The 26,125-nt window shown below is 41.5% G+C and overlaps 1 protein-coding gene across 3 annotated transcripts in view; it reads right to left on the minus strand.

Annotated features, from left to right (window-relative positions):
- The window catches only part of WWOX (WW domain containing oxidoreductase), a 906,950-nt gene that overhangs the window by 608,662 nt on the left and 272,163 nt on the right, over positions 1 to 26,125 (minus strand). For 2 of the 3 annotated variants that reach the window (XM_012926620.2, XM_058674090.1), the window contains exons 7-8: positions 15,398 to 15,583; positions 9,376 to 9,640 (exon numbers count right to left, since the gene is read on the minus strand). In XM_012926620.2, the coding sequence (XP_012782074.2) occupies positions 9,376 to 9,640; positions 15,398 to 15,583 (451 nt within the window). The remainder of the gene's footprint in view (positions 1 to 9,375; positions 9,641 to 15,397; positions 15,584 to 26,125) is intronic. The other variant, XM_058674091.1, reaches the window with a different exon arrangement.

Here is a 26,125-nt window from a genome sequence, read left to right on the forward strand (position 1 = left end):
GAGCAGGCAGGACACAAGATTCGGCAGCTGAGCCCAGGAACTCCTCACCCCAGAACCCATCATCTTTACATACTTGTTCTCTAACACTTTCCAGAGTATAAAACCTCTCCAGTACACGGTCACAGCTAGGGGATATTCACTTAGTGATCACTTCACATTCAAGTGATAGTTCACTACCTAGCTCAACAGATGATCCCCACCAATGCCTCCTCATCACACCGGAGGGAGAAAGGCATCACTACAATCAGCATTTTGATCAGGTTTGTTCTCTGCATCTACGACTGGATACAAAGCAAGTAAAATAAGATCACATCAGTGCAAGTGCGAATAACCACCAATCTGACTATTATGCCAAATTACACAGACCACTTTCCCAAGTACAGCCTAGGATGGCTCCTCAAAATTTTTAAAAAATCCTGTTTTCTCATTAGTTTTCTTTTCTGACTGCAGATAACCATATTATTTCTTTCTGAAGACAAACTGGTAGGAAAAAATTACTCTAATTACAGGTACATTCCAACCTGAAGACTTAGTGGCACCTCCCTTCATTTCTATGCTAATCGCCTGCCACCTCAACCACAGGGTCGTGATGAGGACCAGGACCTTGTTGAACATCCTGTCCTTAGCAGATCCTCTGGCATGAGGCAGATGTTCAGCATTTGTTGAACGAATGGGTGAGTGACTACACAACAGAAAGAACTTACACCAAGTCTTTGGTAGATTACACGTACATTTGCCTAGGCAGAGTTCTGCTCCCATGTCACTGCTCCTCTCTGCCTGCTGCCAATTCTGTTCGAAGTACATGAGATATCATATTTACAAAAGAGACCTGGCTGAAATAATCGCTTGTGAGATGCAGATTCTCTACACTGGGTCAGCACATGTTCTGGTCCAACTCAGCATCGTTCTGTTTCCCTGCACTGGACTACACGGTGGTACATCTACATAGGCCTGTAACTCACAGATGATCTCCCGTAGCTCAGTGAGTACTGACGTGCAGTCGCCTTTCCCATGAGTCTGAGACCCAGGATCCAAAAGATGTGCACAGGAATTAGAAAGTCAGAAGAGGATCCTCTGGGCACCAGTTTCCCGAGCATGGGAACGTCGTTTCCAACGAGCAGAAGAACAGCAAAGGCTACACTAGAATGAGTTGTTCTTGCAGTCAAATGTATTCAGTTGAAAGAACTGCTTTTGTGTGACAAGTGTGTCCTGAATACCATTTGCGGCATTAAAATATCTATTCTTGCTTGAAAGAATGATGACGGTAAAGGGAGATGGGGATTTTTTTTTCTCATCCACAGTTGGCAGAATACAAAGCAAGTCAGTGCTAGTGCCCCTTTAATGCCTTCCAAATGGAAGTGTTATGCAACCTCCCAGGACAACTGATTTTGGCTAACTGACCTATTATACAGCTACAAAAACTGCATCCAGAGCAGGTAGGTGACTTGCTCAGAGACTCACAATTGCTTAATGTTACTAAGTTTAGCTTAATAATGTTAAAACTCCATTAGATGACATAAGAGACAAAGAAGTAAGTCCCTGAATGGGTCGGAAACCTGGTGTGGGAAAGCACTACTTTATCTTAATGTAACGAGAACAGGAGGAAAGTCAGTTCCTGAATAATCTGAGTTGGAATCTTCTTTATTTTTGCTGGGAAAACATTACCTTACATCTCACAGGGAAAAGTCAACATGTCCAGTGAGCTACTCACAAATCAGTGTTCGTAAAAGAGACATTCCAGAAACATCCTCTTGGGGCAACACACACACTCCTGGCACCCGTTAAATCATGCCGATCTCCAATATCTGAACTGTGCTGTGCCAAAACTCACTGGAAAGAAGTACGAAATTGGAGAAAAGGAAACTGCAAAGCAGGAGGATCAAAGAAAGCACCACTCGCTGGAAAAGAAAAGTAATGAAAGAAGCAGAAAGGGAGTTCTGAAGAGGCAGCACATTACCGAAATGCCAGCGGGAACACAGAAGACAAGGGAATGGGAAAGATAAAACTCGGGGAATTTCAAATCTTGGTTAAATGTTCATTAAATAATTTGTCACACATATTAAGGTCAGACAGTTACCCTTCTTCCCTCCCGGGTGCTCAGTCAGGAACAAAGGCTGAGACAGTGAAAATGCTACTCAGTAAAGCAGAGAGAATCAAGCCTCAACAGCTCCAAAGCCAGCCGTATTTGCCTCTGCTGTTTTCAACAAGAAAGGGGCCAATGCGCCCCAACGCGAAGGGCGGCTGTTTGGGACTACTAGACGGGTAGCCAAGAGCGTTGAAAACGTGTGCCCAGGGAGACATCTAGACAGTAGTGGCACTGTCCTGCCACTGGCCTTCTCGCTTACTCAGGCTTGTCTAGATGCTGTTTTTATGTTCCAGATTTTTCCGGGCTCCTCTGACATGCTGCCAACAGCAGGACAACAATAAGGGAGTTGAAAAAATTCCATGGAAAATGGGATTGAAAATATGAGTTTATGTGCTTCAGAAAAACGTTTTCAAAACCAGTTTTTCATTACACATACTTCCCAAGTATTAAATTCTTGCAAAAAAACCCATATTTCTCACCACCACCACCCCTCATTTTGTGAAGTGCGTTCATAAGTGTAAGGGCAAGATGAACAACCTTTTCCTTGCCAAATGAGCCAGACACAGAAAGACAAATCCTGCACTATCCCACTTAGATGCAGAAACTTAAAAAACTACGCTCACAGAAACGGAGTAGGCTGGTAGTTTCCACAGGCAGTGAATGGCGAAATTTTGGTCAAAGGGCTCCAACTTTCAGTGATTGGAGAATTAAGTTCCGGAGAGCTACTGTGCAGAGAATACACCATGCATTCTACTTATGGAAAGTGCTAAGGAAACAGAGCTTATAACATCATGGTACCCTTCGTAAGTATGCATCGTTGTTATGTCTCAATTATACCTCAGTGAAGCTAAGGAAAAATAATGGTAATGAGAACAAGGGTTGAGTATCTATCGGGTTCTAGATGCTGAAAATTTGCACTCTTTCCTTCTCATCGCACAGAATAATATTCCCAGCCAACGTTCATGAGCATTGAGCACGTTATCAATCCTGTGTGTTCATAATGCTTTTATCTCAGCACGAGCCCCTGATCTGGGTCAGACATTCCAACTTCACACATGAATTTCAAGCAGCTTATGAAAGTTATCTGAGTGTAGACAGGATGGAGCTGGGGTTTGGGCCAAGAGGTTCCTAGCCCGAAAGTTTCTTCTACCTCCCTGAGCCTCACTTTTGCCTTTCCCTAAACTCCACACATACACACCTCTGTGGACACAACCACAGCCCATGACCGCAGAGGACTCTGCTTCTGCCGCAGCTTCCCCAGGTGCTTGCTGGGCAACTGGACTCCACACTTCTTACCTACAAACTCCTGGCCACCTCCTACAGGCTGACCACAAGGAATGGATTCACAACGACCAGTTCTTATGTACTTGCTTTCCTTTCGCTTATTCATTCCTAAGTATTCACCAGGCAGTTACAGAATGGACCTGTGATATAGTGATACAACAGTAAAAATATCATTTACAAATGTGGGGAGGGGGAGACAAACATTAAATACACAAGGACAGAAATAAAATTTTTAATTATACTTTGTGAGTAATGCGATGAAGAAAAAATTCTGGGCTGCTTCCTTCTTTCGGTACACACTAAGAGAGCGTTGTTAGAGCTCTTTACAGCATCCTAGGTCCTGGCTGTCAGGAACGCACAGAGCCAACAGACTTGATCAAGCCTCAGAGGCCACAGAGGTCTCCTTGAGGTGTGATATGTGCATGGAATTTCCAAGCATGTGCAGAAAGTAACTGAGAGAGAATCTTACAAGCACTCTATGAAATAGCTAACACTGCCATTTGACACATGAGAAAATTACGCACTCCTGCTCTAAAACCATAACCCTCTTCCCTTCCCTCCCCTTGCCATTAGCACTTGCTTCCTGCCCTAGCGGCTCAAAATGTCAGTTTCACACTTTCCCATCGCCCCCCTTGTACCAAGACGCGTAAGTGGCTTAATTGTAAGCAGTAGGAGCGTTGCAGGAAGACAGATCAGGAGGACAACTCCCAGGCAGATTTTCTCCTTCTTGCTGGAGGAGGGAGGCCCCGTTTCCCCCATGCTGCCTCAGGGCTCATCATTTAGGATGAAGTGGCTGGCATGGTTGTGGCCAGGCAGGAGGGAAAAGCAAAGGCATCAGCCATCAAGCGTCCCACACAGCAGTGCACCACACCTGTGGCAACCTCAGTGCTTTGGAAGACAGGAGGAAGACAATCCTGCACCATCACAACCACTTTGGAGGACTAAGGACTCACAGCCCTAAGTATCTGAACTAATGTAGAAAATTAACCTCAGAAGGGTCAAATCATTTCAAACTCACGAAACTAAAGAGGTTGGGGCAGGGCCAGGCAGGGGGCTGCGTTTTGAATACAGATGTAAGAATTTGCAGCTCTGGGTGCTTTTCCAGCTTGCCATAGTCACTGGCTTCTGGACTAAGTAGAAACCACAAACTTTAAACTGGGAAGAACGAGGGGAGGAGGGAAGGATGACTGATGAAACCCACACTCATGAAATCCTGGTAAGTCAGAAGAATGTTCGAGGCTGGGGAGAGGTGACTGAGCAGAGAACAGAGCCTAGCCACTGGTCCTTCTGTGGGGGCCACGGCAGGGAAGTGCACCCTAACCACGAGTCTGGACTGGCAAGGGCAAGGCAGGGAGAGAACTCAGGCCTCACTGGGGAGTCTCGAAATATTTAGATTAGTGAAAAATATGCTGAAAGTTCCACTTTGAAAATTTCCATTTCCTCCTCCCAACATAATGAGACCCCTGCTACTCCCTCCTACACCTTGGACGTGATAAAATGCACCAATAAAGATCTGAACACAAGGTTTTCTCCTTGATGCTATCTACAGTGTAGTCAGCTGCAGGTATTTAAAGAGGGGAAGGAGGAGAAATATTTTTCTAAGATACTAATTTGAAGAACAAATCAACATCTATTATCTCCTTCATTATGTTTTAAATTGTACAACTATAAATCACACAGCAGTGGGTTAGTCAAGGGCAGAATTACCCAGCTTGGCTTTCCTGAAGGTCAGAAGAATGACATCCTGTGCTTTTTCTGGTTATAATTTATAACTTTGCAACAAAACTGGTATTGCAGGCCCATCCATTAGCGGGATAGCTTGCACATCTGGTAAAGCTCAGCCCAACGGCAGGCTTTACGCGGCCACAGGAAACGCACCCCCATCATTTCAGAAGTTCTATACACTCAAGCCATTTTTAATGCACAAGGATTTGAAAATGCAGAGCCCTAAAACATCTGCTAAGCTCTTGCTACTCCAGCACATGATATTCTTTCTACTGTTACCTGCCAACACAAATATTTGGTTGTACAAAACACCCTAATGGGCACATGATGGTGCTCAGCTCCACATTCACAAACCGACCCGCCAAGGGCGTTCTACGACTGAGAGCCTCTGGTGAAGATGCTGTTGAACAGAACTGAAAGCTTGAGTGGGAAATAAAACAGTGTGCGTATGTGTGGGGGGAGAGTTAATTTCATTAAGGTGCTGTCAAACATGTTTTAAAAGGAAACATAACCATGCAAATTGATATCCACGGCAGGGGACCAGTGCTATATCTGACAAAGTAAATGGACCTAAGAGATGGCAAAGGTTTTTAAAACACGGTATACCAGCTTCTAGAACAATCTACATAAGCCCACTGAGATTTTTCAATGGTAAGACAAAGACAATGGCTCTAATACTTCAGGACTTTTGTGAAGAACAAATAGAAACACACCCAGGAAGGCATCAAGAATCATGGTATGTGGCCTCAATTGGCAAGTCACACTTGCTTGCAAGCCCGATAGCAGCCTGAGGTCATCACTCATAGTAACAATTCAAAACGGTCAAAACTGCCCTTGGAAATCACTCATGATCTTCGGATTCTACAACATGCTTGGTTTTAGTGAATTTAGTCCCAAAGAGAAATGTGAGCGCATCAGTTCATTGTTTGTACTAATATGTGATGCATATTTAAAGCATACCCATGAAAAATATAATTTTAGCATTTTAATTGCATGAAAGAAAGCTGGAATGACAGTAAAATAAACATATTTGTATAAGGCACGTAATGACGAACCTCACTGCAAGCAAGCTCTAGGCAAACTTCAGTTTCATTTATGTGTTGTGAGTATTTGAAGAATACTGCTTATTTTTTTGAACATAAAAAGCAATCCTATTTCCATGTTTATCTACTACTGCTTTATTTCAAATTGGATAGAGCAAAGGGAAATGCTTTTCTCCCAGGAACCCTGCTTCTACTGTCCCCTGACCTCAGGACCCAAAGGGCAGCCAAGACAAGGTATCACCAGTAGGGGTCGTTGTACAGAGAATTCATCCTTAAAGAGTTTCTCCTTAGTGATTATTATACTGCAGGCAGCCAAAATGGAAAAATTAATTAATTTCAAAGTGATAATGCATTTACAGCAACAATTAGAAATGTATAACTGTAAAAGAACAACATTTAAAAGACAGATTACATTTAATAAAGTTGCACAAGAACATCCAATTGTAAAATTACTGATCTGCAACAATATTCCTTAAAGAGGCACTTAAAATAGCCTGACTCCATGAAGGGTGACCTAATTACTGTAACTAAAATCACCGTAGTCACAGCAAGTCACAGCAAATAAAACAGGGACGTTGATATTAGAATACTGCTGTTTAATACTTAAGGGATCCAGCTACAGTGAGGAGGGAAAGGCAGGCCTTTCAGGCACAGGGCTGGATCGTATTCCTCATACCCTTGACCTCACTCAATGGCACACTCATGTGGAAAGGAAAACACTTTCTCCAGCACGAAATGTACAATGGGCTATAAAACAAAGAAAGTACCAGCCACCTGCTGGTGGGGAGACTTGACCCACACTTAGTCTCTGCAGCAGCATCTGAGACCCCAACCTGTACTGGAATGGAAATGAGGACATAACCATGTGGCTGGCATCCAGAAACACATCTGCACCAAAATGGCCGAACTGTACCCTTTGTCCAGGAGACAGATGACCTAGCACAAGGGAAGCAACGCCAGGTGACAAAGAGGAAACTTCATGAGGGTGCATGTCCGAACACTGCACTCTACCCTGTTACTGAAACAGACCAATCACAGGCCCACACTCACACATCCAGGCCATGTCCTTTCCAAAACAGAGTCCTCAAGGTTTATGAGAGGGAGGTGACAGGCTGTGAGCTTGACATTAAAGTCCAAAGTCCCCATTTTGCTTTAGGCAACATGAAACCCCAATGGTAAAATTATGTAATTAGAAACCCAAACAGAGAAAGATATTATTAGAGAGGATTTTCATAAAAATGCAAATTAGTTACATATTGCATAGTCTTCGTAATCTTTGCTCACCTTAAACACCGAAGCAAAAAAGTGTGTGACACATGAACAATGCTGTTTTCCAATCAGGAAGTGAGAGAGGGAACACGGAAGGCCCACACCACTATGGCTTCCTTGGGATCAGGCACGCAAGCTGGAAACAACTAGGCTCTTTTCAACTAGACACCTTTTGACCTTCCCAGTAACCTTCCATTGGATCTTGGAGACCGCAGACAGAGCCCTCCACTGCCCTCTACTGCCCCAGCAGGCCTCCAGCTGATAGAAGTCTTGGGTCCTATGACTCTCGTTACATCCACCAGCAGCAACTATATTTTGCAGAATAATTTATGGGACCAAGTTATCACAACAACAACAACAACAACAAAATATCAGCCATCACAGCAAGGCATATTTTACGTCCATTATCCAACAGTCATTGTGCTTGGCACATTATTTCCCTGTGTTCTATAACATGGCGGCAACTGAGCACTGGCAGCTATTTCAATTTAAATTAATTAACATGAAATCCAATGGAGAATGCAGCTATGTATTAACCACATTTCAAGAATTCAATAGCCATGTGTGGCAGTTGGTTAGCCTGGATGATCAGATCATAATCTTTGCAGAAATTCTACATTCATTTCAATCGAGGTTATATCCATTATTATCAACTCACACACCAATTGGTATCATCATTTTTGGGAGCCAACATTGCATAAGAAAGAACACTCCACTGCCCGATCCCACTTTCCTAAATGTTAACAATCCGCCCAGAGTTATGGAAACAGCACTGACGTGCGCTGAGACATACAACGCTCCTATGGCACAAACTGAAAGACCTAACAGAGTATTTGACATAATCCATGGTACAAGAAACCCTGGTGGAGAGCCTAATGTTAGGAAACCATCAAGAGCAACATGAAGGGGAGATTTCTGAAACTTGCATTTTCCTCAGTTACAATGTAGGTATTAAGCCCGTTAATACCTAGAATTAAAACCATTCACAATAACCCCCGTCGGGTCTTAGGTATTCAACTCTTAAACTGTGTCTGTTGACTAGGCATAAGAACCACTTCAGTGATTAGAATAAAAAATGCACTTACCTGTTTTTTCCCAAGCAGTGCAACGTTGTTTGCTGTAGATTTAAAAGTTATCCACAAACAATACATTTGCAGGTGTTGGGAGGGTGTGAACACAGGAGAACACAGAAACGTCTGACTATGAGATCAGCCAGAGGATACCTTGAACGTGCCAAAATCTGCTTGGGGCAAGGGAAGTCTCTTTAGAATACATATAACACTGGGACAACAAGAATACTGATGTCCACTAATAGGCAAATATTGTCAAAAACCTGTGCTTGAGAAAAGGAATATATTTTATACAACGTACTTCCCTTATGCACACTACTTCCTCCTACGAGGCTTTCATGGAAAAAGTTTCTGGAAGTGGCCAAAGACAATCATCAGAAAAGTGAGACCCTCACAAACATGCTTGTGAACATTTCGAATTGACACACAGCAGTAGGCACACTTCCTGTCCATGAAGGATTCCCCAGGAGAGGTTTATCCCCTCTGAAAGAGGAATTTAGAACATTAGTACAGATCCTACATGTAAACAATCACACATCCTGGTAATTCTATAGTCACAAATCCACATTTTTCATCTCCTTAGACAAAACCCAGTTTCCAAGTACTTCGCTTTTCAAAGTCTCTGAACCAAATATACATAACATCCAAAGAAAACAAACCATCGTTTCCATCAACACGTTTGACCGCACTTAACATGGAAAAAACACATCTTTTTCTGAATCCTCCAAGAAACAGGTCTAATGGAAAGCCAATGTTGATGTCTTCAGGAGCCCTTCTAAAGGATCAAGACCACACTCATCACCATAAAAAGTGAGAGGACAGAGTTACTCACGATTGGGCTTGTGCAGGACCCTTTCTGAGACACATACCCAAGGTGTCTGCGTGCAAGTCTGCTTACCATGGACTTGGTGAAGGGCCGCGCCAAGGTGAACAGCAGTGTGTACACCCACCAGTTGCGATGGATGGAGGAGTACATCATGTTCCCAGGATGCACTGCATTTGATGTAACACCCCGAGGGGAAAGGCGGCGGTGCAGCTCGTTGGAGAAGAGAATGTTACAGAGTTTGGACCTGTTGTATGCCAGCATGGCCCAATAGTCGTTTTTTGATGGCGAAAGCCGGCTAAAGTCAAGTTTTCCGGAAGAATCATTAATATCTGTGAATCTAAAACAGGAAATAGGGCATCAACAATCAAGCTCTCACTTCTCATGTGTAGTCTTTTTTTTTATTAGAAATTTGAGGAAATTGGGCACAGACAAGTAAAAACTCAGTTCATGTACCTCTGCTCTTCCTTAAAGAGTCAGTGGTGACTTCGCAGAATGAACTAATTGGATCCAAGCACAGGTTTAGTAAAGGTCCCCAAATCATGAAGGTCAAAGTCACAACATTGACTCCCAAATCCAGCTCCCATCCTCCCCCCACGCCCTGCCCCAGACATTCTTCAAAACCTGCAGCAGGAAGTTTGATAATTAAATGAAGTGGAGGAGCATGTGCAATGAAGGGCTGCTGCTTTTGGAAACAGAATGGTATCACATGCCTACCCAAAGCTTTGGTGGGGCTCTCCTGGAGCCAAAGCTTGAGCCCTGCGTATTTTCATCTGAGCATCCAAGTAAATATAGATGAGCCTTGCTGCCTCCAAGACTTTTCCCCAGATTAAAAATTAATGATGATAAAGGGGTTATAACCTTGGTGAGGTGCCATCAATAGTCTTCTACGTTTAAAAGATAAATGTAAACAAAGCCAAGATGAGTTCTGGCAAAGTCGAAGGTTTTTAAGTACACCCATGGCAGGGGTGCTCGCAAATCAAAGTAACTGGTTGATGTTTTATAATTGGGTCTGAAGGAGTCGTTAAACACCAGCTGTTTGTTTCCTTTCTTTTCTTTCTTTTTTTTTTTTAAGAAAGAACACAGAATTGACTGTCCCTAAAAAATAATAATTGGATAAAGACAAAGAAATTTGCTAGATGGTCTCATCCCTGTTTACAGACCCCTCCTATTTTGCCTCATTAAATTAGTTCTGGGCGCTGGGTTAAATAAGGAAGCATAATGAGAACATGCTAGAAAACTGCTAGAGAAAACAGAAAGCAAATGGTAAAATGAAATTGTGGAATAATCCTGTCGTTCCTTAATTCGAGCAATTCATGTTGGGTTAAAACCAAGAAAAACATTGCAGGGGCAAAAGAAATCCATGCTATAATGGAAATTAAATATCCCCTGTACAGGACTCAGTGACATCCAATTTCTAGTGTTAAATGACATTGCTGCTTTAAAGCCATCAACAAAGCCGATGGCCAGAAAAGTCATCAAGGATGTGGCAATGAGACCTTGAAACTAACTGTTGGCTGGCTGTTTCCAAGTCTCTAAACCACAGGAAGAGCCTGGACTTCCATGCTTAATTGTCTAAAGCAATGGAACTTGCTGGGAAATTCGAAAGTTTATGGGTGAATTTGCTAGTCAAAATAATGACTGTCAGCAGGGGCTGGGGACAGTGGAAGTCTTACAATGCAACTGGGGTCTTGTTCAATGCAGACTGCCCCACTGGACATATTTGTGGATGAAAAGCCTGTGTATAATTATCCGAGAGCATTGAAGCTATTTGTGTTTTACATAGGCACACAGTTTTAACATTCCCTTGGTCTCCAGAAGAAATTTTATTTTTCTGTGTAAACGAAATATAAACATACTTTCAAATTGGGTGAGGTTGGTTTGGATGATGAGGTGTGGCTCATGGCCTGTTGCACCAGAGTGTGCAACATTACACAGCTGTTGACACCTACGTGTGTGTGTATCTGCCTCCAGGTGACTGATGCACAGATATGGGCAGGTGATCATCCTTCATACAGTACTGCCCAAGCATTTCCATGTGGAAACACATGCTATATTCTTCCATATTTGTTTTTTCTTTAAAGTTAAGCCATCACATTTGATTAAAAAAGACATTTGTATAGGGAACTTACATAATTTTTAAACAATATTTCAAAATAGCAATAAAGTGTTACGGAAGAGTTGTCACCAATATGTGCGATTGCAATGAGAACACAGGACTTGGAAACTCTGGAAACTCAACCTACTCCGGGCAGAAAATAGCATCCAACCAAAATTTAGACAATTTTAGGAAGACTGGAGAAAAAAAAAACCATAAACATCTTCCATGTCCAATCTCCGTTCTGTATCTGCTACTGGAAACCTAATTATGTCATCACCAGTGAGCTAACACTAGCCCAGGAGCTATTCCTTCCTGGAAACTCTCTCTAACTATTTCATTTCAAAAGTTACAGGGATTTCCTTGGTGGAGTGAGGGGATAAAATAAAAAGAAGCCTTGCAATGCAAAGGGCAAGACGAGCCTCTCTACCCTCCAGGTGTCAAGCTGTAATATCACCCTCAGTGCTCAACTGTTGCCTCTAGGACAAGTTGCAAAAACCATCTATGCCATCTTTGTGTTTTATGCAGGATGTCTCTGCTGATACCACACCAAATCACAAGCCATTTCCTTGTGTGGTTCCAGCATTAGACTATGATGTCTTAGAAAGCAAATAGGGGATCTTGCGTGCTGGCCTAGAAGCTAAATCCTCACCTAGCATGCGCCAGGAACCCATATGGGTACCGGTTCATGTCCCAGCAGCTCCACTTTCCTTCCAGCTCCCTGCTTGTGGCCTGGGAAAGCAGCAGAGGATGCTTCAAGACCCTGGGACCCTGCACCCATATGGGAGTCTTGGAAGAGGCTCCTGGCTCCTGGCTTCAGGACAGCTTAGCTCCAGCCCTTGCTGCTACTTGGGGAGTGAACCAGCAGGCAGGAGATCTGTGTCTCTGTTTCTCCTTCTCTCTGTAAATCTGACTTTCCAATTAGAAAAAATAAATCTTAAAAAAAAAATGCAGTCAGCAGATGGGGAATGTTGACCAGCACAGTGGGAACTGAATGCCACAGTTGAGATCTGAACTTGGATCCTGAGTACATAATTACAAAGTGAGGCTGGACTTCCCTTATTACAATCCCCTTTTTTAAAGTTATGCTTGAAAGGCACAGGTATCACTGGATCTTCATTAATATTTGCATACAGCACTTACTAATGTCAAAATGAGTTCCCTCAAGTTTTAAGAATGATGTAGAATGACTTCATGCCTAAGATGCACAGGCTAGAAAGAATTTCTAGGAGGAGAACAATCATTTCTTTCTAGTTCCCAATCTCAAAACAAGATTGAAAAAAAAAAATACTGGGTGAGAAATTAGCTGGAACAAGGGTGCAGGACGCTTCTAAGGTGGAGAAGTACCAGCTGCAAACTATCCGGCCCTTCCTCTGCAAAGGGTCCTACCCACAGCCGAGGCAGAAAACCCAGTTTTGAGGTCTGCTTAACTTGGGATTGACAGTGCTTTGGAAAGTGAGGCAGGGCTTGCTTCCTGAAAAATCACCAAGTACACCTTTAAGCTCAGGAGGCAGGGGGAAAAAAAAAACTCTTCAAAGGCTGCTACCTGTTTACCAGGTGAAAAACTGCCAAAGGTAAATAATAATGTCAGTAGAATTAGGTCTGAACTAACATGCAGTCTCCAGTCACTGATACTAGGTTTGTGATAAGCCCTTATTATGTGTTTCCATGTATTCTGCTCTTTAATTTCTCTGGGGATTTTTTTTCAACTCAGCTAAAATAACTAAACTGAATTCTATGCAGACAAAAACAAGTATGCTGAAGAACTAAAACTAAACTTGTGTCAAAATTTGTGTGTGATTGTGTGTGCATAGTATGTGGTTGCAGTGTGTGTGTGCATGACCATGTAAGCGCAACTGAAAGTTGGGGTGCAGTGTGGCACTCAGCACAGCTGCAGCCACTTAGAAGTTGTTCAGCCAGCATTCTGCTGCCTTCATTCTATCTTAATTATTATCTGAACATATTTCACAGCAAGAAAGTCGGGTTTCCACTTCCAAATGATGTATTTTAGGTATGCAGGAACTCAATTCACTTGCTCAGACTCCAGATAAGTAAGTAAAACACAGTGAAGACATGGGAAGCTGATAAATGCTTTGCCTTGGGGCAGTCTAGTAGAATATTTTCTGCAAACATAGGACTTTATTTTTCCCCTAACAGGGGGTCTTGACTCTGACGAAGAGATTCCGCCAAGGTTTATGGAGGTAATTAGATATCAACACTTGGATTTTACAACATAGTTTGGGCTCTGGGTCCTGGAGTAGTGAGCAAGTGCTTTCTCGTCCTGCCTGTGAACCCAGCATCCACACTTGCTCTAGGGTGCCCAGGGAGCCAGCGTAAGTGCAATAAACAAGCAAGTTTGGGAGAGTTAGCATTCTGTAATAACACCCTTTAAGAGAGTATAAGGGATAACTGGAGAGCAGAAAACGCGCATTTCCTCCCTGACCAGGAGGAGTGGGTTTGACAACACATTCCAGCAAGGGCTTGCCTACAAACTAATGGGCAGATCTGATTCTGGGAGCTGAATCCCTTCCTTCCAAATTCATCTTTTAATGAAATTCAGATTTGGATCTCCAAGGTAGGCACAAATTACGCTGTCGTTAAGAGGAGAACAAAGACATCACATGAAATACCGTTTGAGATACAGCTTACAAAGAGAAGCCAGCAGCTGACAATTCGACATAATCTCCCATTAAATACCAGCTCATTTAAACATATCCCGTGGTGCCCTCCACATCTGGCAAACGGTTGGGGCTGGCAGATTTATTTCCAGAGCTCTCTCCTGCCTGCCCCCACAGTAGCCTCCCTCACTCCTGAACAGGGCCACTCCACTTTCTTTCTCAAACCTGGTGTGATTTGCAAAGATAAGGCTGTCCAGATTTTGTTACCACCTAATTACTAGATGTTTCATGTCTTCTAACGTGGGGGAGGATTATTACTGGCATTTTCCCTTCGTTTCAGCCATCATAAATTCAAAATGGTAAAAGTAAATCTATCTGCAGTGTGTCACTTATACCATAAGCCGCTGTGTTTGGGAGTGATAAAGGGTTCAAGCTAACCCTTGGCTGGTCTCTCTCTTCCAAGTCCCAGGGGTTGCATTTTATGGAAGTATGATTAAAAAATAAGCTCCATTCTGGGTCACTAAAACATTTCAGGACTTAAGATGGAGAAGAAGGGGAAAAAATAGGCCCTTGCACAGTTGTGTTTTTTTTTTTTCCAGCTACTCTGCTAAGCACAAAATCTCCACACACCACCCTCACACCAAGAAGATGGGAAAGAGAAAACTCCCTAATAGGCACTAAATATAGCATCATCCAGCAAGTCCTTTGTCTTTTCTGAGTACTTCTCTTTCATAAATTCTTGTTTATGCAACTCCGGAAACAAATATGCTGAAAATACGACAAAATTTTCAAATGTGTTCTTACTCAATCGAATATTCTCCTAATGGCAACAGAAAACAAGTGCCATCTGATGCTTTAATTGAAATTTTAACCAAAAGAGGCATGGCCAGATTTCTAATATGTTCTAACTACAGTACTTTCCTTTCTACAATTACACAGCTAATGTCTGCATTGAATTCCCTAATTTCTCATTATAAAACAATTGGATTTCATCTCACAGTCTTTAATTGCATTGTTTCTCCTGCTAGAATAACTGCACATTCTTCTTGGTAAGATGTTGAAGTTGTTGAATTACAAATCAATAAAGGTCATGCCATTCAGATTTAATCAATTATTATTCCATCTCTATGCAAAATCAATGAGAAGCTTGAAGCACAGTTGTAAAAACAATCTACATTGCTGGAGACAGTCCCCTCAAACAATTCCCCACAATCACACACACACACACACATATTCAATGTAGAAAAATTAAGTAAACAGGGTTGTTGATACACAAACAAAATTATTTTCAGAGAAACAGTCTTGGGGGAATATTGGCTGTTGCAAGGAAGGGGACAAGTGGAAAGAAAAAAAAATAAAACACCAGCAAATTCAAACTCACCGATGGGACTCGGAGGAGACCACAACCACACGGGCAGGGGCAGAATGGCACAAAACATCTTGGAGGAGCTGGACCAGGTAGAAGTGGCCCAGGTGATTGACCTGGAAGGTGGTCTCCAGGCCATCCTTTGTGAGGCTCCAGGGTAGAGCGAAAGCTGCTGCATTACACACAAGCACATGCAGAGGCCTGAAAAACCAAACAGTTAATATTATGTGGACACCAACACTCCTGGAACAAGGATGATCCCATGCTGCTGCGGGAATATTCGTGCCTTCAACATTCCAATCAGCTGGAAACGGGATATCTACAACGTCACAAGGCATCCAGTGAGCAGATGTCTGGATGGGCCAGGGCTACAGGTCTTCCAGGACTTGGAACTTTCAGCACCAACTCAGCATAGCACTGGCAAATGTGAATAATTTCAGCACCCTGGCTGGAAGCCAGGTTCCACCACCTAATTTACTGTGCTTCCTATTTATCCAATTCTCAAGTTTTTTTTTTTTTTAACATACAAATCAAAACAGCCCTTAAAGAAGATGTGAGGAGCAAGGGTTAAACTTCGCTCTAACAATGTCAACAAATGTGGGGAGCGGCCGATCCCACATGGATTAGGGGCTTCAAGATGGCGGCTGGCCGAGTGCCAGGAGGCGGGACTTGTCCCGCCAGTTGGGCAGGCAGGAAGTCACAAGGATAGGCTAATTCTCCCTCGCTGCTATTACTGGCCTATCAGATAGCTCCCCGTGGACCACGTGCAGAAGTGATTGGTGGAAGAACTATATATAAGCAGCCTGTTTTCGGCAATAAACCCCTTTTGGTTCGGCAGGCTCTCTCTTTGGTTCATGACATTCTGGTGGCTCTTACATGGGGAATGGGGGGAATACAGAAACGGGAAGAATTGGGAAGAAGGGTGGTGGAAAACAGGAGGAAAGGTGGCGAAGAAGCAGGTAGGAAAGCTTAGACAAACGGTATAGGAGCAGTGAAGAAAGGTTTTTAAATGCAGCCGCTTTTGCCAGTTTTGCCCGGCCCTCCAAGAATATTCCTCATCATCTTAGTGTCGCTGCAGGGTGGCGACTAACAAAGAACCCGATACATATTAGGCACTCGGTAAATATATTAAAGCCCAGATGATTTATTTTCTTTTTTAAAAGATTCATTTTGAATGAGAAACATGGCCAGGTCAAAGTCAGGTCTCCTGAGTGACTGGGACCCACACACACTTGGCCCATCTATACTATTGCCTTTCCCAAGACATTAGCAGGCAGCTGGATCAGAAATAGAGCAACTGGGACACAAACTGGTGCCCATGAGGTAAGCCAGTACCTGACATGATAGTTATACCCATCATGCCACAATATCAGCCCAGGAAGATGGGTTTCCTAAGGAGACAAACATTTATTATTTGAAAATATTCCTTTTAGAGATGAGATTAAATCTTCAGTTCAGAAATGAGCATGGGAATAAATGAGTGGAGGTATGTTACAGTATTCAGTCCTCTTCTGTAGAAACTCATCTTCAAAACAGAATTTTTGAAAATTAAAGTAAGCCTTTCACGTGGATCAAAATCCTAAATCCTCACAAAGAAATTGTAGCCATGGGAAATCATAACACTAACATACACTAATAAGGACTATACAATAAGATAAATTCAAGGCTATTCACATTGTTTGCAATTGCAACATAAAAACACTACATTAGAAAAGAACTAAATATACCAAATGGAAATCATTAAGTACAACATATTCATGTGGCAGAAAATTAGGTTGTGGTTAAAATGACAACACACACACGAATCCACTGACCCTGCGAAATGCTCGTTATCACAGAACAGAATACACAACACGATGCGATCACACAGAGAGAACAGCAACAAAGGGCACACAATAGATGAAGAGTAGTTATCCCCAGGGACAAGCAGGATGCAAACACAACTGAACCATGTTCTGTCTGAGCAGGTTTGCATTTTCTTCATTTTTCTCCATAATTAACATCTATCTTTATAATCAGGAAAACTGCAACGCAATAAATAAAAAATAAAAGCATTACAAGAATTTAGGCAATGCTTCAAACCAGAAAGAAAAGGGGTTTATAGGAGCAAACAATTAAGAATCCAAAAACTTGTATAAAAATTCTGTGGATTTCATATTTAATATAAATTTAGTTACAAATACTGCCTCACTGGATTATCCTATATTCACAATATATTTCTACTTCTACACTTTCTGATCGTTGTCATGAGTCCTACATTTATTATTAATAACCTTGTTTTGAAAAAAAAATACTAGTAGCTACATAAGTATACAGTTACAAATGAAGTAATTGTGGCAAAATGTTAAAAAAAAATATTAAATTTGAAAGAATTTTGTTAAAGGAGTCCAAAACAGTGGCATTCATGTCCCAGTTTCAAATTCCCTAAGATGATGGAGATGAGGGCCTACACATCAATGGTACTCAGTACTCACAGAGCTCCTATCTCACAGCAATGTCTTATAGTTACTATTTCCTGTGTGGTACAGACAACATAATATTTCTTTAAAAAAGATTTATTTACTTTATTTTTAAAGATTTTTTTTTTTTTATTACAACCAGATATACAGAGAGGAGGAGAGACAGAGAGGAAGATTTTCCGTCCGATGATTCACTCCCCAAGTGAGCCGCAACGGACCAGTGCGCACCGATCCGAAGCTGGGAACCTGGAACCTCTTCCAGGTCTCCCACGCGGGTGCAGGGTCCCAATGCATTGGGCCGTCCTCGACTGCTTTCCCAGGCCACAAGCAGGGAGCTGGATGGAAAGTGGAGCCGCCGGGATTAGAACCGGAGCCCATATGGGATCCCAGGGCTTTCAAGGCGAGGACTTTAGACGCTAGGCCACGCCGCCGGGCCCAGATTTATTTACTTTTATTGGAAAGTCAGATTTACAAATAGAGAGAGACAAAGATCCTCCATCTGCTGGTTCACTGCCCAAGTGGCCAACACAGACGGAGCCAAGCCAATCCCAAACCAGGAGCCAGGAGCTTCTTCTGGGTTCCAAGGATTTGGGCCGTCCTTCACTTCTTTCCCAGACTACAAACATAGAGCTGGATGGAAAGTGGAGCAGCCAGGATGCGTACCCATATGGCATCCCAATGTATGAAAAGCAAGGACTTCAGTCACTAGGCTACTGCATCGGGCTGATGAAACAGAATCCTAGACTTGCAGAAACAATCCAGCGTTCTTTTCCTAGACATATCATAGACCATTACTTTTTGTAATAATCATATCTTACTTTCATCCTCGTGCAAAACTTCAGCTTAACACAGGGATGCACTACAAGGAAATACAAAGAAAATTTTGTATAAAATTTTAATCTGTGACCTTTTAAAAAAAAAAAAGATCCAAAGCCAGGAGGGCGTGTGCATGGAGTGTAGGTGATGAATGCAAGGCAGTGTCCCATACTGGAATGCCGGTTCAAGTTCAGGCTGTGCCACTTTCAGTTCAGTTTCCTGCTATTGTGCACAGGAAACCAGCAGGACATGGCCTCTGCCACCTAGGCAGAAAATCCAGATAAAATGTCAGGCTCATGGCTTCCGTCTGGACCAACTCTGGCTATTACCTAGAGAGTAAGTCAAGAGAGGACTCCCCCTCCCCTACTACTCACTGCATGTCACTCTAGCCTTTCAAGTAAACATGCAAGTCTTCATACACACACACACACACACACACACACACACACACACACACACACACGCAATTGACTGCACTGATGTGGATGACTCCAACTTCAATAAATAAGATAAAAAATAAATATTAATTAAATAAATGACATATATTCTAAGGGTCTGACAGAATTACTCACAAATATATTTTTTTAAATATGCAAGCACAGACAACAAATAACCCATAGAGGATTTAACATGTTTAACTACATTAGTAGCAAAAATTATGACAATCCTATAAAAACAGCAGACTGGTTTATATAATAGTCCTACTATTGTGTATGAATCTCTTCGGAATATATATCCCTGCGTAGTGTGTGTGTGTGTGTGTGTGTGTGTGTGTGAATCATGAATATTAGAAATATTTGCATTAATTTACTGAGTAATCTGCTTTCAAGAAATGGAGAACACGGGAAGCAGGGGAGAAGAAACTTGTAACACTACCACCAAGTATTGATAATGTTTTAAATTATCATTACATGATGATGATAATAAAAAGCGTATCAGTGCTGACAGTTTTCATGTGGTTTTTGGAGTCTCTGCGAACACTGCTCTCTCATTTTGTCCATACATGATACAGGCCACTCTCACAGCTACCTGTCACCCACTTCATAGGCAACTGCCTTTGTGGCAGGATGAATGGTAGACTCCCAAAGATACATCCAATCTAGATCCAGAGAGTGACCTTACTCAGGAAAACACTCTTCACAATTATAGTTAAGCTCACAATTTTGACACAAAATTCTCCTGCACTAAGATGGCCCCTAAATCCTTCAAATATTATTCAGAAGAAAAAAAAAATTTAAAAAGAACAAGATGATACTCGAGAGCGGAGGATTTAAGTGGGTGCAGAGATTAGTACATGCATGTTGTATTCTGGTTGTGGCCTGTCCCCCAAGGGTTCATATATGGACGCTGGGCCCTGTGTAGCAGTAAAAGAAGTGGTGGAATCTTTATAAATTAATGCTTAGTGTTGGGTAATTAACTCAATGTGGATGCTGCCTTCAGAGAGGATTAAGGCTGGTCTCCCAGAGTGAATTCATTCCCAGGAGAGTGGCTTCTTATAAAAGCAGCAAATGTGATTTCTGAACTGCTCTCTGGCCATGCAGTTGTACCTGCTCCCACTGTCAGATATAACATACCATCCCTCATGAGACCCTCACTAGAGCAAAGCAGAAGCTAACACATGCCTGTGGACCTCTTTTTGTTATGAAACACACAGCCTGGGGTATTTCATCATAGTAACAGAAAACCGACTAAAACAAAATGTAAGTCAGGCAGACAGACAGCAGAGGCTGGGAGGAAGGTGTGGAATGGGAGAATTCTCTGGCAGAGCCTCTGGAAGAACTCACTCCATAGAAATTCGGATTTCAGAATCTTCACTTCAGGAAACTCTATGTTTTGAGTGACCACTCAATTTGTGGTCATTTATTATGGCAGCCTTACGAAGCTAAGACAGTTTAGAAACTCCTTACCTAAAAAAGATTTTCAAAATGTTTATCAAAGTTTATGCAGTAAAAAGAATAATAATTACACATAAACGAAGAATATTAAATTACATATGAACTAGGAGTGACTTAGGGCTCAGCAGCAGAATGGACAAATAAGCAATGTTTAAGTCAGAAGTTACCAAAGTATTTCAATTTCACTGAAACCGCAAGAATTATATTTTGTGAGTATGATTCACACTCTTTGCTCTCAGAAAAATTTATAGATGTATGTGTGTGTGTATGTAATAAGGAAAAACACAAAAAATTCAGACAAGGGTATATAGGAGACAACTGGATTTATTTCTTTTTCACTTTAACTTCACTTTAAGTATAACTAGAGACAGAGGAGGGAAGGAAGGACAAAGAGATGGATATTCCATCTGCTGATTCATTTCCCAAATGCCCGGAACAGTCAGCGATCGGCCAGGTCAAAACCAGAAGCCGTTCTAGGTCTCCCACAGGGTGACAGTGTCCCAAGGACTTGCGCCACCATCAGCTGCCTTTCAGAGGGTGCATCAGCAGAGAACGGGGTCGAACCAGACAGGAAGTGGAGCCGAGACTTGAACCTCAACATTCAGACATGGATTCAGGTATTTCAAGACGGGTCCTAACTGCTGTGCCAGTGGCCCACCCCAGACTGCTTCTTCCATTTTTTAAAAATTGTTTTTAGTATTTTCCTATCATTCTACAATGAGCATGGCTGAATTTATTTATGAACTTTACTGTTATATAATTTATATTATACAATTTACCTACTTATAGTATATATTCAGTCATTTTAGTATTTTCAGAGTCTGAAATCATCACTACGTTCTAGCTTCAGCATGTCTGCAAAACTTCAAAAAAGAAGTCTGTACCCATTAGCAGTCACTAACTAGTTTCCACCCATACTCAAAGCACCATGAATCTAACCAGTCCTATAAGATTGCCCATTCTGGCCTTCTAATACAAATGAAATCCTGTAATATGTGGTCTTTTGTGACAGTCTTCTCCAGCTCTGTGTAATGTTTGCAGGGTTCATCCCTGGTGTAGCCTGCACCAGCATTTAACTGATTGTACGTATACACTACTCACATTCACCTGCTCTGCAGTTAGTGGGTATCTGCACTGTGCCCAGCGTCTGGCCATTATGAACAGTGCTGCTATAGATATCCATTCACAAGTAATTGTGAAGATATGAGTGCTTAGCTCTTTTGAAGATACAGCTGTAAGATTCACCAACCACCAGGGAAGGAACACATCAGCCGCGTATGGAAAAGAATTTAGAGGGCCTTTATTCCAGGGAACTTTGGTCACGGGCTTCCCTTCCCTGTGCAGTGGAAAGACAGATGTGAAGTAGGGCACTTCAGGGGAAGAAGAGGAGCCAGGAAGAGATGTTCAAGGGAGTTTTAAACCCCCCTTGACACAGAGGCTGAAGCAGGGGTGCTTCGGCCCTTATTTGGTGGGGGATATTGGCTTGTGCTCATCATTGGTATAGCAGTGACCCTGTTTCCTGAGGGGCGTGCCAGAATTCCACCATCCTTTCAGGTCCCAGGAGGAGCTTAGAGGGACACACCAGGCTCCAAGCAGGCTCCGCTCTCCTCCAGTCACCATGGCAACCATCAACATCCAGGAATGGAACTGCTGGATCACACGATAGCTCTGAGAAGCCAACAGACTGCTTTCCTATGTGGTGCATCATGTTACAGTCCCATCACTTGTGTAGGAGCACTTTGTTTTCTCTTTTTTTGTTGTTAAAGTTTTACTTTGAATATTTCAATTTTATGATACAATTTCATAAAGACTGGGATTACCTCCCAAATTCCCACCCCCGACAGATTTTCCCCATATTGTTACAATAGTATAGTCCTTCATAAGGAGTAATGATTCTATCAGTCTGTCATTTAAGTGTGCCCTGACATTGCTGATACAGACAGAAATGACATCTTAGTATGGTTTTTATAATTTCCTCAAGTCATGAATGCTGAGCAACTCTTTAAAAATGTCCTCGTTGGCAATTGTGACATCTTCTTTGAAAAAATGTGTTTTTAGGTCCTGTGCCCGTTATTTTAACTAAGCTGTTTCTTCATTGTTGAACTATAACTATTCTTCATATATTCTAGGTATAAATTATTTACTTAATATGCAATTTTCAAATAGTGTTGCCCTTCAACAGCTTGCTTTTTAACTTTCTTAACAGTATCATTTCTGTCATAAAGCCTTTTATTTTAATGAACTCTAATTTATCTTTTTTTCCATTACTTATTCATTGGGCCTTTGAGAAATCATTTACTAACTCAACATCACAATGTCATAGACTTGTGTTTATCTTAAGACTTTAGCATTTGTTTCTTAGGTCTAAAAACCACGATCAACTAGTTTTGTGTATAGTGCAGGCAATATATGTAATTCATTGTTCTGCCTGTGGATATTCATTTGTTCTAGAGTTATCCATTGAAAATCATTCTTTCCTACTCAGATTCTCTTGTCACTCCCGTTGAAAATCAATTCACCACAAACTAAGGGGATAATTCTGAAACTTCAATTCTATTATCTTATCTTTTTCTCCAGACTTGTGCCAACAGTACATGGTTTTTATTTCCGTAGCTGTTTAGTACGTTTTGAAAATGAGAAATGTGTGTCTTCCAACTTTGTTCTTTTTCAAGCTTGTTACTGCTTTTTCCATTTCTCTCCATTTACATACAAAAGTTCAAAATCAGTTTTCCAACTCTTGCCAAAACAGCCAACAGGAAATTTTAAAGCAAATGCCTTAAATTTGTTCAAGAATACTGACATATTTTATTCACTGATCCATGAACATGGGATGTCTTTAACGTCATGTAGGTCTTCATTTCTTTCGATAATGTTTTAATGTTCTCAAGTGTAAGTTTTTTTTATAACTATTGTGACATTACTCACACGTGTCTTATTTATACTTATGATACTTCAAACAGAATTGAATTCTTCATTTCAAATTTGGCTTATCTTTCACTAACACAAAGAAACTTACTGATATTTGCTCTTTGCTTTTAAGCTGCAACCCAACTGAAATCGCTTGTTAGTTTTTACCCTGTAGCCTAGTTGAACTCACTAAAAGGGGTAAAAACTGTAGATACAGTGAAGTCAACTGAAGAACAAAGCATAGAGCTCTGAAATGAATAATCATAGAAAATATACTATGCTTGTATGATCATCTATTTGCCATGGATGGTGTCTTGCACAGTTGTCAATAATAGCTTCCCAGTGGCTCAATTACTTTCTAAAAAGGTTAGCACACATGCTGTGATGTAGCTAGTCTACCATTAACAGGAATCATATCCTCCTTAAAATCAGAGCAGACTCTATTAATTTGTAATTGAATTAATCCATGTTTATAACAAGACAGGATCACTTGGGGGGAGGGGTGGAGACAGACGATAAAAGAGCAAGATTATGTTTGAGTTCATTTTAGATGGCTTCTCAGATATTTGTTTCATTGTTTTTTTCTCCTTTTTTCATGTCTTAACTATGGTTTAATCACTTGTTAAGATGTTTGTGTCTATCTCATTTAAACTCCCTAAGAGCCCTAATTTATTTGTCATTTTATTTTTTTAATTGTTTTACATTTTATTATTATTATCATCATTTTATGATACAGTTCCATAGGCTCCTGTTATCTCCCTTATCCCAGCCCCAATCCCCCCTCACCTAGTTCCTTATATCATTACTATAGTTCTTCATACACAGTCATATGTCCATCACTGCAGGCATGGACAATGGCAGAGAGTCCAGCACCCTATTTTCAAGATCTAGTAAACAGTTTCATTGTAAGTCCATCTGGGTCTGGAAGTAGAAATGTGTACTACATTGTATCCTCACATCTGGATGTTAGTCTCCATTTCACAGTTACTGTACGTCCCCTTAAATGAAAAGTCACAGTACAAAATCAACAATAGGAAGAAAAATAGAAATTTACAATGCGATGAAGTTAAATAACATGTTACTAGATATGACAGTCTCCATTACACAGCTACTATACATCCCCTTAAATGAAGAGCCACAAAACAAAATCAACAACAGGAAGAAAAAAGAAATTAACAACACCATGAAGTTAAATAACATGCCACTAAATGACTAACGTGTAGCTAAAGAAATGAAAATCAAAAACCTTCTTGAATAAAATGATGCTGCTGTATGATCTATGAGCTACTGAATGATTTAATCAGAAGAAAGTGTTTTGAAGAGATGAAACTAACTGAAAACATCAAAACCCATATTTATCATTTTAAAGAGGGGAAGACAAGAGACTAGAAGCAAAAATTTCTGAAGGTCTGGTAAAGTGTCAGAAACAGCCAAAGTAAATACATTAGCAAACACGAGGATCAAAACAAAGCCTTTTAAAGTTAAAGGGTCATCTGGCTTCAAGGTCACCTCATAATGCCTTCTCTCTTACATAAGCAAATGAATGGGCAGCCAGCAGTGTTTAGATGCTTGCTCACTGTTACACCATGGCCAGCACACTAACCTCTGAAAGCCTGCTTTGATGGTAAACTGGAGGCACCAAGAACATGCAAGAGTCAAGAGTCTGACTTCTACATCCTGGCACCCTGCCAGGATAAATAAATATTTGTATTTTCCTTTACCTCTATACCCTCCTCTTTTATCCACAACAAGACATTAAATCCTTCAAGGCCGATTTCTGACTTTAAGAGGGCCCTGGGAATGGGGAATTTTGACATCATGCCTCTCAGTAGCAATTCCCCTTTAGTTAGCATTGTTCTTGCTTTGCACTCTCCCAGGGAAGTGAAAAACCACAATAGAGCAACTTGGTACCAAAGACCTCAGCCTAAAGGCCTGAACCCATAGAGACCCAGGAAAAGCCTTTCCTCTCTCACCAGATTTTAATACACTTCATTAATGTTAATTGCACAACACCAGAGGCAAAATATGTACCCTATACCTAAAACCTGTCACCTCTATTAATTAAAAACAGGCTTCTGGAATAGGAAACTATAAAGCATTTTGCTTTTTTTTTTTAATTGTAAAGACACCTAATTGGCTTGTACAAAAGAAAAAAAAACCCTTTTGCTCCACTTTAATGAGGTTTTTATTATTCAAATGGCACATTTTGCTCAGTTTTTACTAAAAGGCTTGCAATTCAAAAGGTTCTGAGATGAATCTTTACAGAATATCAAAGGGAAAGTTCAAACTATAAAGACAAAATGGAAACAAAAATAGCATCCTCTCAAGTCCACAGTTGATACAGTTGTTAGTCCTGCTCTTTAAAGGACTAACTGTTTTTCTTCCCTGGTGGATTCTGCTCTGTGAAGGGTGACTGAGGGCAGAAGAGTGTCCACCTTGTATAGACCGGGGACTCCATTAGAGAGAGGCCTGCGTGCTCTCTCTGGCTCTGTTTCCATCAGAAAGCTGCATGGGGCAGGCGAGCCAGCTGTTTCCCAAGTTTCCATCAAGGCATAAAGCTACCTAAGCTCAGGAACAAAGTGTTTCAGACAAGCTTTCACTGTGATTCTCAATCCTGATGACTCTCCCGTGTCCGGCCTTCTGCTTGGCGGTGACGGGTAACAACC

The sequence above is a fragment of the Ochotona princeps genome, chromosome 16, assembly GCF_030435755.1.
Source record: "Ochotona princeps isolate mOchPri1 chromosome 16, mOchPri1.hap1, whole genome shotgun sequence".
In the NCBI taxonomy this organism is placed as follows: domain Eukaryota; kingdom Metazoa; phylum Chordata; class Mammalia; order Lagomorpha; family Ochotonidae; genus Ochotona; species Ochotona princeps.